Raw genomic sequence first — 19,575 nt, 5'->3', positions numbered from 1 at the left:
CTCAGGACTGTAAATGTATTCAGTCTTCTCACCTCAAACTCTGATTAAAGTCACCTCAGGATTTTGTCTTTGTGAGGAGTTTTGCTCTGGACAGTTCAATAGAATGTCTTTGTGACATCATAGTTGTAGAGTTTGAAGAAATTCTTTCAGTTTGTGTCTTGGCCACATAATTATTATAGAGTATTCCTTTTGCATAAAACATCTTCACAGTCACAAAGATATTAAAACAAAATGTATAAAAAAATATTGAACTCAGAGACAAATATATTAAATAAAGCATGGGATAGTTATTTGAATATGCAATCATCCATTTTGATTGCACAAAATACTAGTGAGTTTTTGACAGTGGGACAGATTTTTCTTGCATGGTGTGACTGTGACCCCAAACAAGTTTAACAGAGGCCTGTATGAAGAGGATTGTTCTTCACAGATGTCATATTCCCATTTCATTTCAAGGTTACGCAGCATTAGGCCACATCATGAGTGCAATGTCATGCTTTTATTGGTTAAATCTGTACATTTAGAATTACTGCCATTATAAGTAAAATTACAAATAATTGACCAAGCTGACTTTTCTTTTTTTTTTCTTTTTTTTATTACATTATTTATAACTGGAAATATTCACCAAACTTTGAACAGTAACTAACACACTAAGACTGTATCTGAAATTGTCCCTTATACCAGCAGTTCTCAACTGGATTGGCCATGGGACCCACATTTTCCCATGGACATGAAGCCGTGACCCAATTATTATTATTATTTTATTTTTTTTGGAATTTGACCTAATATATGTGTCCGGAGACGGTGGTGTCCGTGCCCATACCGGAGACGGTGGTGTCCGTGCCGGAGACAGAGGTGTCCGGAGACGATGGTGTCCGTGCTGGAGACGGTAGTGTCCGGTGGTGTCCGTGCCGGAGACGGTGGTGTCCGTGTCCTTGCTGGAAACGGTGGTTGTGGTGTCCGTGTCCTTGCTGGAAACGGTGGTTGTGGTGTCCGTGTCCTTGCTGGAAACGGTGGTTTCCGTGCACGTGCCAGAGACGGTGATGTCCGGTGGTGTCAGTGCCGGAGACGGTGGTGACCGTACCGGAGAGGTTTAATTTTTTTAATGAACAACACTACACCTGAGAGAAAGTTTAACATTTAGAATACAGCCTCTTTTTTGAATGCATTTATTCAGAAAACAGGACACTCCATTTGTAGTCAGACTGTCAGATCTGCTAGAGGGAGATCATTCACTGTCAGACTCGTCTTGTGTCTGTACGATGTCTCGTGGGGCAGCATACTGTGCCATGTTAGGCAATCCTGATGCTACACAACAGGTCAGAGCACTGCGGGAAACGGCCATTTCATTTGTATCAAACCTGTTTAACAGATACGAGGAATGCAATGAAATATAGGCTGTATTAGACTTATAGACTTACACTTATAAAAGGCAGTATGAAATGATCTGTGAGATTTAGTGTTTGTGGAAGTTACCATTCATCTGTCTTCTCATCGTAGCACTCCACATCAGAGGTGGTGCTGAATCCATTAAAGCCTCCGACAGCAAACAACTGATCATTAACTACCTGGAATTTGAGGAAAGGAAAAAGGAAAATAAATAATGTACAGCTAAAGTCTTAAACGTGACATGAATAAATCTTATAGATACAACACTTCAATTAAACATAGTATATTTTTTTGGCTCTTTGAATTAGGTGGATGTTTTTATAGTCAAACACATTGATCTTTGAAGCCTTCAATAATTTTAGCGTGCAACTTTCCACTTATTGTCAATATGGGACCAAACATTTTTTTTTTCCTGCATACTCATTATCATCAAATCATTAATGTAATGTTATTTCTTAGTTTCACCAGATACAGATTTTAACTGTCCACATCTCACCTCAATGCCAAAGTTGCTGCGTGGGTTGTACATTGATGCAACATCACTCCAGATGTTAGTCAGTGGATTGTAGGCCTCCGCACTCCGCAAACGATTGGCACCATCAAAACCACCAACCTTTAAATAAATACACTTTTTATTTATGTATTCTGTGCATTTGTATATATGCACATCAATGCATACATTTACAGAAGTCCAACCTTTAAACTGTGATTGTTCCATATTTCTGTATTTGTGTCATGGTTATCATAGTTAATTAAAACTATTAGACTGATATGTGTGTTTAATACTCACAGCATACACTAGATCTGCATAAGCGATCACACCAACACCACTGCGGCGGCTACTCATGGGAGCGATGAGAGTCCACTGGTTTGTTTCAGGGTTGAAGCTCTCAGCAGAGAAGAGACACTCGATCCCAGTAAAACCACCACAGATATAAATCTGACAAACACAAAAATAACATGCATGATGTTTGTGCAAAATCATCACAGATTGATCAGAAAAGCAGTGTTTAAAACACTGTTAATTAAATGATATTCCTTTTCATATTTACACTATTCCTTATGCCATATCTCCATTTCACATTTCCTTCGTGCTTTACAGGCATTGAGAGTCTCCAGCAGAAGAGTGTGGAATCATGGGTAAGTGCTCTTACCCTGCCCTGCAGTGAGGTGGCGCTAGAGTCACTCCTCCGTTCATTCATGGGTGCCATCATTGTCCACTGATTGGTGTTTGGATCGTAGCGCTCTACTGTTTTAAGCCGTTGGTGTCCATCAAAACCACCAATGGCATAAATGAGCCCGTCCAGAACAGCAACACTAATATAGCATCTGCGTTCATACATGGGGGCCACCTACAACACACCAAATACATCAGTGTGCGAACACACATCAATACACCATCTCATTAGTTCTGTCCTATCTGTTGCAAATAAGTACAATGTTATTACTATTATTATTTTTTTAATTATATTTTTTGTCACAATCATGATGGTAACTCTGATGTATTATATTATATTATATTATATTATATTATATTATATTATATTATATTATATTATATTATATTATATTATATTATATTATACAAAGCTACAACAATTGCTGAAACACAAACAAAAATGTATTTGTAAAGGAAGCTACATTAAAGTTACATGTTGACCCACAGCATTACTCACCTCTTGCCAAGTCTGAGTGATAAGATTGAATTTCCTCACGCTGTTGAAATACTCCACACCATCATAACCACCAATACAGTAGACAAACTCATCCAGGACTGCTGTACCATGATAGGCTCTGGAACGCTCATCCTCTTGAGTCACACTAACCCAGCAGTCTGCCTTCGCATCAAATGCCTCAATCTCATTGGTGGGATTGCCGCCGCTCCATCCTCCGATGGCCAATAGGATTGATGAGGGCAGACGTGGGCGTGTCAGTTGATGCATTAGTTCTGAGTTGGTGGATTCATCCATGTTGAGGTCAAACAAAGTCTTCATTGCCTTGATGATAACAGGCATGCAGGCTTCATTCTCCATCACTAGTGCATTGCACTTTACATTATTGATGAAGTAGGCTGATGTTATCAATCCCAATCGAACCTGAAGCACAAGAGAGAGTTTAGACTTTTAGAGACTGTTGCAAGACTGTTACTAAGCAGTTATATGGTGTTCAAAAATGGAAAATGATTTCTAAAATTACTCAAGATATTGTCTTGTTTTCTGAAAAATGTATCAAAATGAAGTGAGTTAATGCTTAAAAGTGGAAGTGGAAGAAAAATAAATTCGTTTGACATTTGAATTAAGATTATTTTCCTTACTCCATGCCAGGATTGTGGTGGTTAAACTAAAACTCTAAAATCAAATTTAAATAAAATAAAATATTTTAATTTTTTTTTTTTTAATATATTAAAAACTTAAACTAGTTGTCAAGGCACCGTTTTTCATTTTAATTTAGTCTGGTGTATACTAAAATAACTAAAATTGAAATAAAGTTAGTACATTTTAGACACATTTAAACAAAAAAGTAATAATATAAATGAAAAAAACACAAAACAAAATGACAAAATATTTAATTATAGCAGAAAATGTATCTTGATTTAAGAGTTTAAGATATTTGTAATGAAAAACAAGACATAAATCTGTTCTACCTTTGGCAGAAGCACGGCAATGTGTTGCCTCCTGTTTTCTGGTGCATGATTAATCCAGTGGAGGACGGCTTCAAAAACCACCTCCTCCTGTTTAACATTCAGCTCATCCTCATCAATGATCTCCTCAAGCTGTTCCAGGGAGAGCTCCAGGAACTCCTCAGATACGTCCAGAACCTCCTCAAAGTGCTGCAGGATGTAGTGCTTTGCTTTACAGTGGAGCTTTGAGCAGGAGTAAACGTCCTCTGTAAACTTGCAGATGCCAATGCAGTTCTCAGGGCATAAATGTGACTCCAGGAACTGACAGCAGGCATCTACAAGACCTGAGACTAAGATCATTTCAGCCGCCACCAAGAGCTCCACCACATTCTCTTGAGTAATGAGCACAGATCTTGTGTACGCATACTGGATAATAAGAGGCATGATGTCTTGGGATATTCCTGGAATTTCACAGAAATGTTGTGCTGGGCTGCTCCAGTTGTTGGAGAAAAGAGCCCTGTGAACAAATATGACAAACAATTAGGCATTATTAATGAGCATTAATAAAATAACTTTTAGTTATTTACAATTTAATTTCAGTCAAATATTCTCATGTAAAGAATCCAATTAGTTTCACCATTCATTGCCACTTCAATTCCATAAAAATGAAGAATCAAATTTCAGGAAAGCGTTTTTCTAGATACCGTAGTTACAGTCTTTGTTCTGCCAATACACTCGTTCATTTTCAAGAGTTTATATATTCGGGTAGCTTAGGCAGTTTCAACAGTATAATGTTGGCAGTGGAAATTATGTATATAATTACAATCATTTCTAGGTAATTTGCGCACAATTGCAGTTCAAATGCTTCTTCTCACCTAAAGTAGGTGCTGCAGCCACACATGATGATCTTGTGCACTTCAAATTCTCTGTCATTTGACTTGATGATCATGTCAGTGTGTTCGCCCAGTAAACGTGCTTCATCAAACACGTCAAAGGCTGTGGCTCTTATGTTCTCCATGTTCTCTCAGGACTGTAAATGTATTCAGTCTTCTCACCTCAAACTCGGATTAAAGTCACCTCAGGATTTTGTCTTTGAGAGGAGTTTTGCTCTGGACAGTTCAATAGAATGTCTTTGTGACATCATAGTTGTAGAGCTTGAAGAAATGTTTTCAGTTTGTGTCTTGGCCACATAATTATTATAGAGTATTCCTTTTGCATAAAACATCTTCACAGTCACAAAGATATTAAAACAAAATGTATAAAAAAATATTGAACTCAGAGACAAATATATTAAATAAAGCATGGGATAGTTATTTGAATATGCAATCATCCATTTTGATTGCACAAAATACTAGTGAGTTTTTGACAGTAGGACAGATTTTTCTTGCATGGTGTGACTGTGACCCCAAACAAGTTTAACAGAGGCCTGTATGAAGAGGATTGTTCTTCACAGATGTCATATTCCCATTCCATTTCAAGGTTACGCAGCATTAGGCCACATCATGAGTGCAATGTCATGCTTTTATTGGTTAAATCTGTACATTTAGAATTACTGCCATTATAAGTAAAATTACAAATAATTGACCAAGCTGACTTTTCTTTTTTTATTTTTTTTTTATTACAATATTTATAACTGGAAATATTCACCAAACTTTGAACAGTAACTAACACACTAAGGCTGTATCTGAAATTGTCCCTTATACCAGCAGTTCTCAACTGGATTGGCCATGGGACCCACATTTTCCCATGGACATGAAGCCGTGACCCAATTATTATTATTATTTTATTTTTTTTTGGAATTTGACCTAATATATGTGTCCGGAGACGGTGGTGTCCGTACCCATGCCGGAGACGGTGGTGTCCGTGCCGGAGACAGAGGTGTCCGGAGACGATGGTGTCCGTGCAAGAGACGGTGGTGTCCGTGCCGGAGACAGTGGTGTCCGGAGACGATGGTGTCCGTGCCAGAGACGGTAGTGTCCGTGCTGGAGACAGTGGTGTCCGGAGACGATAGTGTCCATGCCAGAGACGGTAGTGTCCGTGCTGGAGACGGTAGTGTCCGGTGGTGTCCGTGCCGGAGACGGTGGTGTCCGTGTCCTTGCTGGAAACGGTGGTTTCCGTGCACGTGCCGGAGACGGTGGTGTCCGTGCACGTGCCAGAGACGGTGATGTCCGGTGGTGTCAGTGCCGGAGATAGCGGTGTCCGTGCCGAGACGTTGATGTCCGTGTCTGTGTCCGTGCCGGAGACAGTGGTGTCCGTATCTGTATCCGTGCCGGAGCCGGTGGTGTCCAGTGGTGCCCGTGCCGGAGACGGTGGCGTCCGTGCCAGAGACGATAGTGTCCGTGCGGTAGACGGCGGTGTCCGTGCCGGAGATGGTGGTGTCAGTGCTGGAGATGGTGGTGTCTGTGCCGGAGTTGGTGGTGTCCGACGGTGTTCGTGTCTGCGCTGGAGACGGTGGTGTCCTTGCCAGAGACGACGGTGTCCGTGCCGGAGATGGTGGTGTCAGTGCTGGAGACGGTGGTGTCCTTGCCAGAGACGATGGTGTCCGTGCCGGAGATGGTGGTGTCAGTGCTGGAGATGGTGGTGTCCGTGCCGGAGATGGTGGTGTCAGTGCTGGAGACGGTGGTGTCCGTGCCGGAGATGGTGGTGTCCGTGCCGGAGATGGTGGTGTCCGTGCCGGAGATGGTGGTGTCCGTGCCGGAGATGGTGGTGTCAGTGCTGGAGATGGTGGTGTCCTTGCCAGAGACGACGGTGTCCGTGCCGGAGATGGTGGTGTCAGTGCTGGAGATGGTGGTGTCTGTGCTGGAGATGGTGGTGTCTGTGCTGGAGATGGTGGTGTCTGTGCTGGAGATGGTGGTGTCTGTGCTGGAGATGGTGGTGTCAGTGCTGGAGATGGTGGTGTCCGTGCCGGAGATGGTGGTGTCTGTGCCGGAGACGGTGGTGACCGTACCGGAGAGGTTTAATTTTTTTAATGAACAACACTACACCTGAGAGAAAGTTTAACATTTAGAATACAGCCTCTTTTTTGAATGCATTTATTCAGAAAACAGGACACTCCATTTGTAGTCAGACTGTCAGATCTGCTAGAGGGAGATCATTCACTGTCAGACTCGTCTTGTGTCTGTACGATGTCTCGTGGGGCAGCATACTGTGCCATGTTAGGCAATCCTGATGCTACACAACAGGTCAGAGCACTGCGGGAAATGGCCATTTCATTTGCATCAAACCTGTATAGAAAACAGATGCATGGAATGCAATGAAATATACCCTGCATTAGACTTATAGACTTTTATCTAATGTGTAAAATGTTCTGTATGTTTGTGGAAGTTACCATTCATCTGTCTTCTCATCGTAGCACTCCACATCAGAGGTGGTGCTTAATCCATTAAAGCCTCCGACAGCAAACAACTGATCATTAACTACCTGAATTTTTAAGGAAGTTAAAAATAAAAATAAATAATGTGTACAGCTACTGTCTTTAACTTTACATTAATACATCTTATTATAGATGCAACATTTCATTTGTGAATGTTGTGAATGTTGAATGTTTTGACGCACATTGATCTTTGAAGCCTTCTACAATTTTACGGTGCAACTTTCCAATTATTCTCAATAATTATTATCAAAAAAAATAAAATTAAAAATAAAATTAAAATTAAAATAAATAAATAAATAAATTCCCCCATAATCATTATCGTCAAAACATTTTTGTAATGTTATTTTATACAGATATTAAATGTCCACATCTCACCTCAATGCCAAAGTTGCTGCGTGGGTTGTACATTGATGCAACATCACTCCAGATGTTAGTCAGCGGATTGTAGGCCTCCGCACTCCGCAAACGACTGGCACCATCAAAACCACCAACCTTTAAATAAATACACTTTTTTTATGTATTCTGTGCATTTGTATATATGCACATCAATGCATACATTTACAGAAGTGCAACCTTTAAACTGTGATTGTTCCATATTTCTGTATTTGTGTCATGCTTAACATAGTTAATTAAACCTATAAAACTGATATGTGTGTTTAATACTCACAGCATACACTAGATCTGCATAAGCGATCACACCAACACCACTGCGGCGGCTACTCATGGGAGCGATGAGAGTCCACTGGTTTGTTTCAGGGTTGAAGCTCTCAGCAGAGAAGAGACACTCGATCCCAGTAAAACCACCACAGATATAAATCTGACAAACACAAAAATAACATGCATGATGTTTGTGCAAAATCATCACAGATTGATCAGAAAAGCAGTGTTTAAAACACTGTTGATTTTATGATATTCCTTTTCATATTTACACTATTCCTTATGCCATATCTCCATTTCACGTTTCCTTCATGCTTTACAGGCATTGAGAGTCTCCAGCAGAAGAGTGTGGAATCATGGGTAAGTGCTCTTACCCTGCCCTGCAGTGAGGTGGCGCTAGAGTCACTCCTCCGTTCATTCATGGGTGCCATCATTGTCCACTGATTGGTGTTTGGATCGTAGCGCTCTACTGTTTTAAGCCGTTGGTGTCCATCAAAACCACCAATGGCATAAATGAGCCCGTCCAGAACAGCAACACTAATATAGCATCTGCGTTCATACATGGGGGCCACCTACAACACACCAAATACATCAGTGTGCGAACACACATCAATACACCATCTCATTAGTTCTGTCCTATCAGTTGCAAATATAAGTACAATGGTATTATTATTTTTCTTAATGTTATTTTTTGACACAATCATGATGGTAACTCTGGTATATTATATTATATTATATTATATTATATTATATTATATTATATTATATTATATTATACAAAGCTACAACAATTGCTGGAACACAAACAAAAATGTATCATGATTTTACCATGTAATAGGGTAATACAGTGGTGTTCTTTGAAGTAATGTGGAGTACAGCACATCATTCAGCACTTTGGTCCATATCAAAGTACAATCCGGTACCCTCACTGTCCCACAATACTGTTTAGTGAAGGAAGCTACATTAAAGTTACATGTTGACCCACAGCATTACTCACCTCTTGCCAAGTCTGAGTGATAAGATTTAATTTCCTCACGCTGTTGAAATACTCCACACCATCAAAACCACCAATACAGTAGACAAACTCATCCAGGACTGCTGTACCATGATAGGCTCTGGGACGCTCATCCTCTTGAGTCACACTGACCCAGCAGTCTGCCTTCGCATCAAATGCCTCAATCTCATTGGTGGGATTGCCGCCGCTCCATCCTCCGATGGCCAATAAGATTGATGAGGGCAGACGTGGGCGTGTCAGTTGATGCATTAGTTCTAAGTTGGTGGATTCATCCTTGTTGAGGTCAAACAAAGTCTTCATTGCATTGATGATAACAGGCATGCAGGCTTCATTCTCCATCACTAGTGCATTGCACTTTACATTATTGATGAAGTAGGCTGATGTTATCAATCCCAATCGAACCTGAAGCACAAGAGAGAGTTTAGACTTTCAGAGACTGTTGCAAGACTGTTACTAAGCAGTTATATGGTGTTAAACAACGAAACAGGATTTCCAAAATGACTTAATGACTTAAAATGACATTAAGTCGTTTTATGAAAAAATGTATGAAAATTAAGTGAGTTACTGCTTAAAACAAGTAGAAAATCTGTCAGAAGGGGAAGAAGAGTAAACTTGTCTGCCCTTTCAATTAAGTTTATTTTTCTCACCGCATGCCAGAATTGTTGTAGTTAAACTAAAACTAAAACCCTAAAATAAAATTAAAAACCTTTTCTCATTTTCATTTAGTATACTAAAATAGCTTACAATTTAACTGACAAAAAATAGTAAATTATAGACTAATTAAAAAATATATATATAAATGGCAAAAACACAAAACAAAATTTCTAACATTTAACTAACATTAAAATAATAGCAGAAAATGTATCTTGATTTAAGAGTTAAGATATTGGTGGTGAAAAACAAGACATAAATCTGTTCTACCTTTGGCAGAAGCACGGCAATGTGTTGCCTCCTGTTTTCTGGTGCATGATTAATCCAGTGGAGGACGGCTTCAAAAACCACCTCCTCCTGTTTAACATTCAGCTCATCCTCATCAATGATCTCCTCAAGCTGTTCCAGGGAGAGCTCCAGGAACTCCTCAGATACGTCCAGAACCTCCTCAAAGTGCTGCAGGATGTAGTGCTTTGCTTTACAGTGGAGCTTTGAGCAGGAGTAAAAGTCCTCTGTAAACTTGCAGATGCCAATGCAGTTCTCGGGGCATAAATGTGACTCCAGGAACTGACAGCAGGCATCTACAAGACCTGAGACTAAGAGCATTTCAGCCGCCACCAAGAGCTCCACCACATTCTCTTGAGTAATGAGCACAGATCTTGTGTACGCATACTGGATAATAAGAGGCATGATGTCTTGGGATATTCCTGGAACTTCACAGAAATGTTGTGCTGGGCTGCTCCAGTTGTTGGATAAAAGAGCCCTGTGAACAAATATGACAAACAAATAGGCATTAATAATTAGCATTAATAAAATAACTTTTAGTTATTTACAATTTAATTTCAGCCAAATTTTATCATGTAACGAATCCAATTAGTTTCACCATTCATTGCCACTTCAATTCCATAAAAATTAAGAATTAAATTATTTAGTTTTCCTAGATACCGTAGTTACATTCAACAGTATAATGTTGGCAGTGGAAATTATGTATATAATTACAATCATTTCTAGGTAATTTGCGCACAATTGCAGTTCAAATGCTTCTTCTCACCTAAAGTAGGTGCTGCAGCCACACATGATGATCTTGTGCACTTCAAATTCTCTGTCATTTGACTTGATGATCATGTCAGTGTGTTCGCCCAGTAAACGTGCTTCATCAAACACGTCAAAGGCTGTGGCTCTTATGTTCTCCATGTTCTCTCAGGACTGTAAATGTATTCAGTCTTCTCACCTCAAACTCTGATTAAAGTCACCTCAGGATTTTGTCTTTGTGAGGAGTTTTGCTCTGGACAGTTCAATAGAATGTCTTTGTGACATCATAGTTGTAGAGCTTGAAGAAATTTTTTCAGTTTGTGTCTTGGCCACATAATTATTATAGAGTATTCCTTTTGCATAAAACATCTTCACAGTCACAAAGATATTAAAACAAAATGTATAAAAAAATATTGAACTCAGAGACAAATATATTAAATAAAGCATGGGATAGTTATTTGAATATGCAATCATCCATTTTGATTGCACAAAATACTAGTGAGTTTTTGACAGTAGGACAGATTTTTCTTGCATGGTGTGACTGTGACCCCAAACAAGTTTAACAGAGGCCTGTATGAAGAGGATTGTTCTTCACAGATGTCATATTCCCATTTCATTTCAAGGTTACGCAGCATTAGGCCACATCATGAGTTCAATGTCTTGCTTTTATTGGTTAAATCTGTACATTTAGAATTACTGCCATTATAAGTAAAATTACAAATAAATGACCAAGGTGACTTTTCTTTTCTTTTCTTTTTTTACAATATTTACAACTGGAAAAGATATACTACTTTATTAGTCTCTGGCCCTGTACTACTGAGGTAACTTAGTAAAATATATTATACAAATGAATTTATTTCAAGGCTTTAGCCAAGTACAGGACTGTCACCATTCTCCATCAAAATCACTCAAAGAACCAGAGGGTCATTTTTGACCCGACATTTTTTGAACCCATACACCCAGAGGGTCATTTTTGACCCATCGTTTTTTTAACTAGCTCAGAGTCACTAATTTATCCAAAAATAATATAAAACATACTTCTAGGCATTCTGCAAGCTAATACTAAATAGATTAACCAAAAATACACAATTTTACCAACCGCTGGTTTGCTGAGAAGACGATTTTGTTTGGGTAGGTTTCCAGCTCAACAAAACAGCATGTGGTCAGCCATCTTCTTACTACCACTCTGGCACTTGTGAGTTCAATATTCATCAACTAGGTGTCTCTATGCAGGGGTCAGAAGTGGCACTCTGGGCTTTTGAAGTTAAATTTGACATTTTTTTTATTTTTTATTTATTTTGGGTAGCAGCAATTAACAGCGGCCAAATTTGACCCTTTGGGTTCTAAGCCGTGATCCAAATATTATTATTTGATGGTGATGGTGGTGTCCATGCCTGAGACGGTGGTGTCCGGTGGTGTCCGTGTCGTGCCGGAGACGGTGGTGTCCGTGTCTGTGTCTGTGTCCGTGCCGGAGATGGTGGTGTCCGTGCCCGAGAGGCACCTGCTTTGCCATACACATGACGAGAACTACTAGACCTGGTACAAGGTTCAAAATAATAATATTAATTTTACTCAGTAAACAGAATTCTCAATATTATATGTTGGTTTGTTGAGCTGTAGAGATCCCTTGCCAGGTTTCATTTTTTTAATGAACAACACTACACCTGAGAGAAAGTTTAACATTTAGAATACAGCCTCTTTTTTGATGCATTTATTCAGGAAACATGACACTCCATTTGTAGTCAGACTGTCAGATCTGCTAGAGGGAGATCATTCACTGTCAGACTCGTCTTGTGTATGTACGGTGTCTCGTGGGGCAGCATACTGTGCCATGTTAGGCAATCCTGATGCTACACAACAGCTCACAGCACTGCGTGAAATGGCCATTTCATTTGCATCAAACCTGTAACACCGCAGGTAAAGAGTGGTTGCGATGTGTGACACGGTCAAGGTCGCCGTCTAGTTTGTTAGTGATGTCAAATATTGCACGTCGATCAAAACGGTATTCTTGCAACAATTTTTCATCGCTAAGATGGTCCAAAGGGTTCTCCCTATCCCTAAAAATTATTTTTGCCACATAATGATCTTCAGCTGGTTCCATAAATTCAGCCATGTCGTCTTATTTTTTGTCCGCGTTACTCTTAAGGTTACGATTTCCAAACCTTATGTTATACTTAGGGAAATGACCGTTAAGGGGTTTTATGCAACACTTAACGCTTTTTAAGGGATTCCTTAAGTGAAAAAACAGCATTTAAGGGAAATTCTAAGTGTTAATGACGTTTCACTTAAAAAAAAACGTTAAGTAACACTTAAGGGTATTTTTCTGCAACACCCTTAGGTTTAAGGGAAACATAAGGCGAACTTAAGGGAAAATTTCACTTAAGGTGCTTTATGCAACCGGGCACAGGGCCCCACCCACCCTGAACAGCAGAAGCCGCTTTACAATCCTTTCAAATGACTTCATGACCAGTGAGGTCAATGCCACTGGTCTGAAGTCATTTAATGTGCTTGCAGAGTTGCACTTTGCCACCGGAACTATGATAGACTCCTTCCAAGCCGTTGGGACCCTTCCCTGTTCCCAGGACATCTAAAAAATGTCAGCAAACACCCCACAGAGCTGCTCTGAACAGAACTTCAACAATCTTCCAGTAATTCCATCTGGACACTTATTTACCTTAGTTCTCTTAGTACCTTAGTTAAATACAAACCTAACCTCCTCCTTTGTAATTGAGAAGGGTATAGATTCTACCTGAGCCTGTTCCTCAGTTCATTTCTTTAGTTTGTCTGAAAAATCATGAATATCAAAACGTGAAAAAGGGGTGTTCAACGCTTCAGACAACTCGCTATCATTTTTATACATTGGCAATTGGACTGATTTATTTTGTGTTTTTTGCAGACCTACCATTCTTTTCACACCATCCCATGCTACCTTCAAGTTGTTACTGCCCAGTCGTTCCTCTATCTTATTTTTATATTGCAATTTAGCCTTCTTGGTTTCTACTCTGACCTCCTTAGTTGCCTCCCTAATTTCACGCTCATCCCCTTTATGAAAAGCCCTATGTTTTTTCATTAACACTTGTTTCAGTGAGCTAGTGACCCATGGCTTATTATTTGCATACACTTTAACATACTTTTTGGGAATAATTGAGTCCACACAAAAATAAATATAACAACCTACAGTGTTGATTGCACAAAATACTAGTGAGTTTTTGACAGTAGGACAGATTTTTCTTGCATGGTGTGACTGACCCAAACAAGTTTAACAGAGGCCTGTATGAAGAGGATTGTTCTTCACAGATGTCATATTCCCATTTCATTTCAAGGTTATGTATTCAAAGTGTCCCCTGGGGGTGTTAAACGCGGTCTTCCACTCATCCCCCTCCCTGATGCGGACCAAATGATAGGCATTACGTAAATCCAATTTTGTGAAGATGGACGCTCCCTGCAACCTCTCGAAGGCTGAAGACATCAACGGCAAAGGATAGATATTCTTTACCGTGATGTTGTTCAACCCCCGGTAGTCAATGCAAGGTCGCAGATATCCATCCTTCTTCCCCACAAAAAAGAATCCCGCCCCCGCTGGAGAAGAGGAAGGGCGGATGAACCCTGTTGCTAGAGAATCCGAAATATATTTCTCCATAGCCTCCCTCTCTGGTGTTGAGAGCGAATATAACTTGCCCTTGGGCGGAGCCGTACCTGGTAATAAGTATATGGCACAGTCATAGGGACGATGCGGAGGGAGAGAAGCAGCCAGAGACTTACTGAACACCTCCTCCAGGTCCAGGTACTCCGCGGGCACGTTAGGTAGATCCACTGCCTCCTCCTACAACACAGGGACAGAAACAGACGGACAGGCAGACACTAGACAAGACTTATGACAGTGATTACTCCACGAAGACACAGACTTGAGCTGCCAGTCCACTTTAGGGTTGTGCCGGGTGAGCCAAGGGTGACCTGGGTGGGACAATGGGTGCAAGGGGAATGTCCAGGATATAGAAAGAGATGATCTCGGTGTGGTTGCCTGATGTGATGAGGGTGATGTCTTCTGTGGCGAAAGTGATGGTGGGAAGTTTTTGTCCATTAATTTGGAGGGAGAGAAGCAGCCAGAGACTTACTGAACACCTCCTCCAGGTCCAGGTACTCCGCGGGCACGTTAGATAGAACCACTGCCTCCTCCTACAACACAGGGACAGAAACAGACGGACAGGCAGACACTAGACAAGACTTATGACACTGATTACTCCACGAAGACACAGACTTGAGCTGCCAGTCCACTTTAGGGTTGTGCCGGGTGAGCCAAGGGTGACCTGGGTGGGACAATGGGTGCAAGGGGAATGTCCAGGATATAAAAAGAGATGATCTCAGTGTGGTTGCCTGATGTGATGAGGGTGATGTCTTCTGTGGCGAAAGTGATGGTGGGAAGTTCTTGTCCATTAAGTGCGTGTACAGCAATCTGATGTGTGAGGGGAATCTTGAATTGACGTGCGAATGAGTGATCCATGAAATTACCCTCTGCCCCGGAGTCCAAGAGTGCTTGACAGTCGTGAGTGAGTGTTGACCATCTCAGTCTTACCGGAAGGAGGGTAGATGTTGATGAGGTCTTCTCGGCGGAGATCCCACCCGATAGTAGCCTCATACTTACTATCGGGCTTGGCCCTTTTACCGGACAGTTGTAAGCATAGTGTCCGGCTCCTCCACAGTATAGGCAAAGGCCCTGGGACCTCCGCCTTTCCCTCTCCTCCCGGGAAAGCCGAGCTCGACGCACCTGCATGGGCTCGTGATCGTCGACAGGGCTGACCGCGTCCCTGCCTCCAAATCGTGGACCCTCGGCTCCTGCCAGAGGATGTCTACTCGTGGCGTGACCTCCAACTCGCGATAGTCGCGCATCAACTTTGAGGGCTAAAGCAATGAGTTCATTAAGAGACTGGGGCAGGTCCAAAGCATAGATCTCTCTCTGGACGCGGTCAGCCAGCCCATGCAGGGACATGTCCCACTAGGCCTCCTCGTTCCATTTGCTCTCCGCTGCTAGGGTCCGGAACTCGATCGAAAAGTCTGACACTGATCTCTTTCCTTGACGTAAATCAGCCAGCATTCTTGCAGCTTCTCTTCCGCCGACCACCCAGTCGAAAAATCTTTTCATCTCAGTGGAGAGCTCCTGGAACGAGGCACAGCACGGATCTTCATTCTCCCACACCGCCATTCCCTATAACGCCGCTTTCCCAGTCAGGAGGGTGAGTACGAAGGCGACCTTGGATTGCTCAGTCTGGAAAGTCTTGGGTTGGAGAGAAAAATGCATGGAACACCGGATTAAAAAAAACTCTGCAAAATTTAGGATCACCTGAATAGGGCTCTGGGGCTGGTAGGCGTGGCTCCGACTGAGATGGGCTCTCCGATGGTGTGGGGGGAGCGGCCGGTGTGGAAAGCAGTGGAACAGTGGAAGCTTGTAGCTGTTGGATCTGCCTGGTGAGCTCGGACACCTGCGCCACTGACGCCTGAACAGCGCGACCAGTATCATTTAAATTCTTCTCTTGAATTTCCAGACGAGCCATACTGTTGCTCAAACAGTCCTCCATGGTTGGCTCTGATGTACTTGCTGTATCCATTCTTGGTCAGATCGTTCTGTTACGTCAGAAACGAGGACACAATATGCAAGTAAAAGCTCCTTTTAATTATAGTCAATAATGAGGATGATGATGATGATGATGATAATTAATCCGGGTGATGCAGGCGGTGGCGCAGGGACTTTGATGGTCAGACACAGAGTGAAGGATGAAGTGCTGCATGCCCTGATGAGTGATGACGTGATCCAGACAAGAAACAAAATCCAACAAGACGTGAAACCGGGACACAGGAACTCGAGACGGTATACGAAGCACGGGAACAGGAACAGACAACACAGAGACTTCATGCAACGATCTGACAAAGGGAATGAGAAAGTGGTGAGCCTTTATAGGAGATGAGATGAGTGGCAGCTGGTAATGGTGAGTGATTGCAGCTGATACTGATGAACAGTAATGATCCGGACACACCCACTCACACACATGTAAACAACAAAGCATGAGACTAGAGAGAGACATTGGATCTATGAACCGTGACACATAGTTTGATGGATCGTTGGAGAAATCAACTAGCTAGTCACGACTGTTTCCCGAAACCATGTTGTCGCAAAGTGGTCGTTCAATCACCTTGGTTTATGACGTCACGCACGTGGTGGAGTAATAACTTCTTTTAATGAAACTGTTTGAGATCGAATTTACGCTAAATGTTTTTAGATAAATTACAGACATGGCATCTGAGGACTATTTCTCATTTATCTCAGTTATTTAGCTTTATTTCCAGATTCAATCATAGACTCGTTCTTACGTAGTAGAACATGTTCGCATACGCGCACTCTTAAAAAAACGGCGTTTTTTTAAAATCTCTTGACAAATTTAAAGACGTAAATGACATTTGATCGTATTAATAAAAGATACAGATTGTACTGAATGTCAGCTTGCTTATTTTGCTCAAGATAAGGATTTATTAAGTCCACGTGTCATGTAAACTAACTATGCTTCTAACCACAGGTCGAGAGCTGTCGTTCCAACCACACAAGTTGGCGATGCTGTTTGCGAATGTTTGTTGGAACGATGGTTTCGGGAAACACCGACTCGTTAAACTATGCTGATAACAACGGAACTTGCGAACATAGTTGGCTAACGATGCTTTTGGGAAACGCACCCCTGGGCAAGAACTCCCTGTGCATCCATGCAGCCTAGCATGGATAAGAGCAGGGAGAGCAGCAATAACCCCCCTTATGGTTAACAGAACAGAACCAACATTAATGTATTGCAGATATCATTGATTCAATATTTTAAAGTACAACATAATTCGAGAATTTATTCTGATTCAAGGGGAATCAGAATGCCAAATCCTGACTGGGCGAGAGGAGGAGCTGGGGATGGAGGAGGGTAAATCGCTCCAGAGAAACGTAATAGCTGCTGACAATACTGAAGGAGCTTATATGTGTATACGGTGATAGGCGTCGTATTCCTATAGGTAGATGTGGATCAGCTGAGAGTCAGCTGATGCGAGTTTGACTAACGTGACCTGCCAGAACTAATGCTACGCTTGATATTGGGCTTGTCAGTTAATACCACCAAAACTGAAGTGATATACCAATGGAGGCTCAGCCCTCCACCTACTATGCCTGTTTTTACCATAGAACAACAACCAATTACAATAGTGCTATCCTTTAATGGTATCTAGGCAGCATCAGAGGACTGTAATCTCGATAACTAAATAAAAAATCGGATAAGGCAAACTTCGACACAAGGTCTTTCAAAATAAGCACTTTCAATTGTGCACTAAAGTTACCATTTATAAAGCTGTCTGCATCACCACTCTTCTTTACAGCTGTGAAGCCTGGGTCATATACAACCATCACCTAAGGTTGCTGGTTCGTTTCCATATGGTGCTTGCAGCGAATCTTGGGGATCACATGCTATGACCATGTACCACATTCTGAAGTGCTTGCTAGAACAAACTGCAAGAGTATGGAGGCAACAGTCACTGAATATCAACTACGCTGGCTTGGGCATGTTATTAGGCTGCCACAAGATCGTCTTCCACAACAAATCCTTTATGGCCAGCTCCATAAGGGCCGCCGTTCTGCAGGGGGTCAGAAAAAGCGGTACAAAGACCAACTAAAAACATCACTGGGAAAGTGTCAAATCAATCCATCATGCCTGGAAGAATTCGCAGCAAACCAAACCACCTGGAAGAAGCTCTGCCACACAGGAATCATGCAGCTGGAATCTGAGAGAAATATAAGGAAACAGCAAAAAATATTACGGAGACATCCAGCCATGCCTGCCCCTACAAACTCAGACTTTACATGTCCAATAATCCACATGTGTGTGTGTGTGTGTGTGTGTGTGTGTGTGTGTGTGTGTGTGTGTCTGTGTGTGTGTGTGTGTGTGTGTGTGTGTGTGTGTGTGTGTGTGTGTGTGTGTGTGTGTGTGTGTGTGTGTGAGAGTGTGAGAGTGTGTGTGTGTGTGTGTGTGTGTGTGTGTGTGTGTGTGTGTGTGTGTGTGAGAGTGTGAGTGTGTGTGTGTGTGTGTGTGTGTGTGTGTGTGTGTGTGTGTGTGTGTGTGTGTGTGTGTGTGTGTGTGTGTGTGTGTGTGTGTGTGTGTGTGTGTGTGTGTGTGTGTGTGTGTGTGTGTGTGTGTGTGTGAGAGAGAGAGAGTGTGTGTGTGTGTGTGTGTGTGTGTGTGTGTGTGTGTGTGTGTGTGTGTGTGTGTGTGTGTGTGTGTGTGTGTGTGTGTGTGTGTGTGTGTGTGTGTGTGTGTGTGTGTGAGCAATAAAGCCAGAGGTGTCACAAATATTGTATGCTGTAACTATATTATTCAGGTAACTCACAACAGGACACAAAGAGCAACAGCCGGAGAGATTGATTTGATGCCCCGAGTGGTGTCCTGTTTTCATTTGTTGGTTTCAGGGTTCAGATTATTCAAAAGCAGGCCAGTGGGGCATAAGGTAATTGAACAAGCTGGACTCTCACATCTCTCTAAGTGATCATCTTTAAATCTTTACACATCTAATTCTTCCCTGGTTTAGGTTTGAGCATTGAAATGTAAAAAATATGACATAAAAACTGATTATATTAATAAGCATCATTCAGACTAAATAGAAAGTGTTCATTAGTGAAGATGTTATAACACTCGAGTGATAATAATGACCTCATTAAAGTATGCATCATTGATTAAATCCCTACTTTCTCCATAAATCTATTGTCTCAAATATGAGTTACATGCAAAACGTTTTGGTCTTGTAAAAACATGGTATTTTTTTAAGATG

General features: G+C 41.6%; 1 protein-coding gene across 1 annotated transcript; it reads right to left on the bottom strand.

The window, feature by feature from the left end:
* Positions 1 to 1,228: 1,228 nt before the first annotated feature.
* On the bottom strand, positions 1,229 to 11,036 carry LOC307008882 (uncharacterized protein; the record flags this gene model as incomplete). Its single annotated transcript, XM_079632157.1, has 18 exons — positions 10,757 to 11,036; positions 9,976 to 10,468; positions 9,037 to 9,456; positions 8,414 to 8,611; positions 8,050 to 8,199; positions 7,758 to 7,874; positions 7,338 to 7,429; positions 7,109 to 7,233; positions 6,705 to 6,929; positions 5,850 to 6,619; positions 4,885 to 5,030; positions 4,034 to 4,526; positions 3,066 to 3,485; positions 2,544 to 2,741; positions 2,180 to 2,329; positions 1,886 to 2,002; positions 1,477 to 1,568; positions 1,229 to 1,361 (listed from the first exon to the last, which is right to left on the bottom strand). Exons 1-18 carry the CDS (start codon positions 10,897 to 10,899, stop codon positions 1,229 to 1,231), a joined length of 4,482 nt encoding a protein of 1,493 aa, XP_079488283.1. The 5' UTR covers positions 10,900 to 11,036.
* Between the last annotated feature and the right edge of the window lie 8,539 nt (positions 11,037 to 19,575).

This window comes from Phoxinus phoxinus (assembly GCF_949152265.1).
Source record: "Phoxinus phoxinus genome assembly, chromosome: 13".
NCBI classification, from domain to species: domain Eukaryota; kingdom Metazoa; phylum Chordata; class Actinopteri; order Cypriniformes; family Leuciscidae; genus Phoxinus; species Phoxinus phoxinus.
The sequence above is the reverse complement of the archived record's forward strand: the minus strand, read 5'-3'. Positions and strand labels throughout refer to the sequence as shown.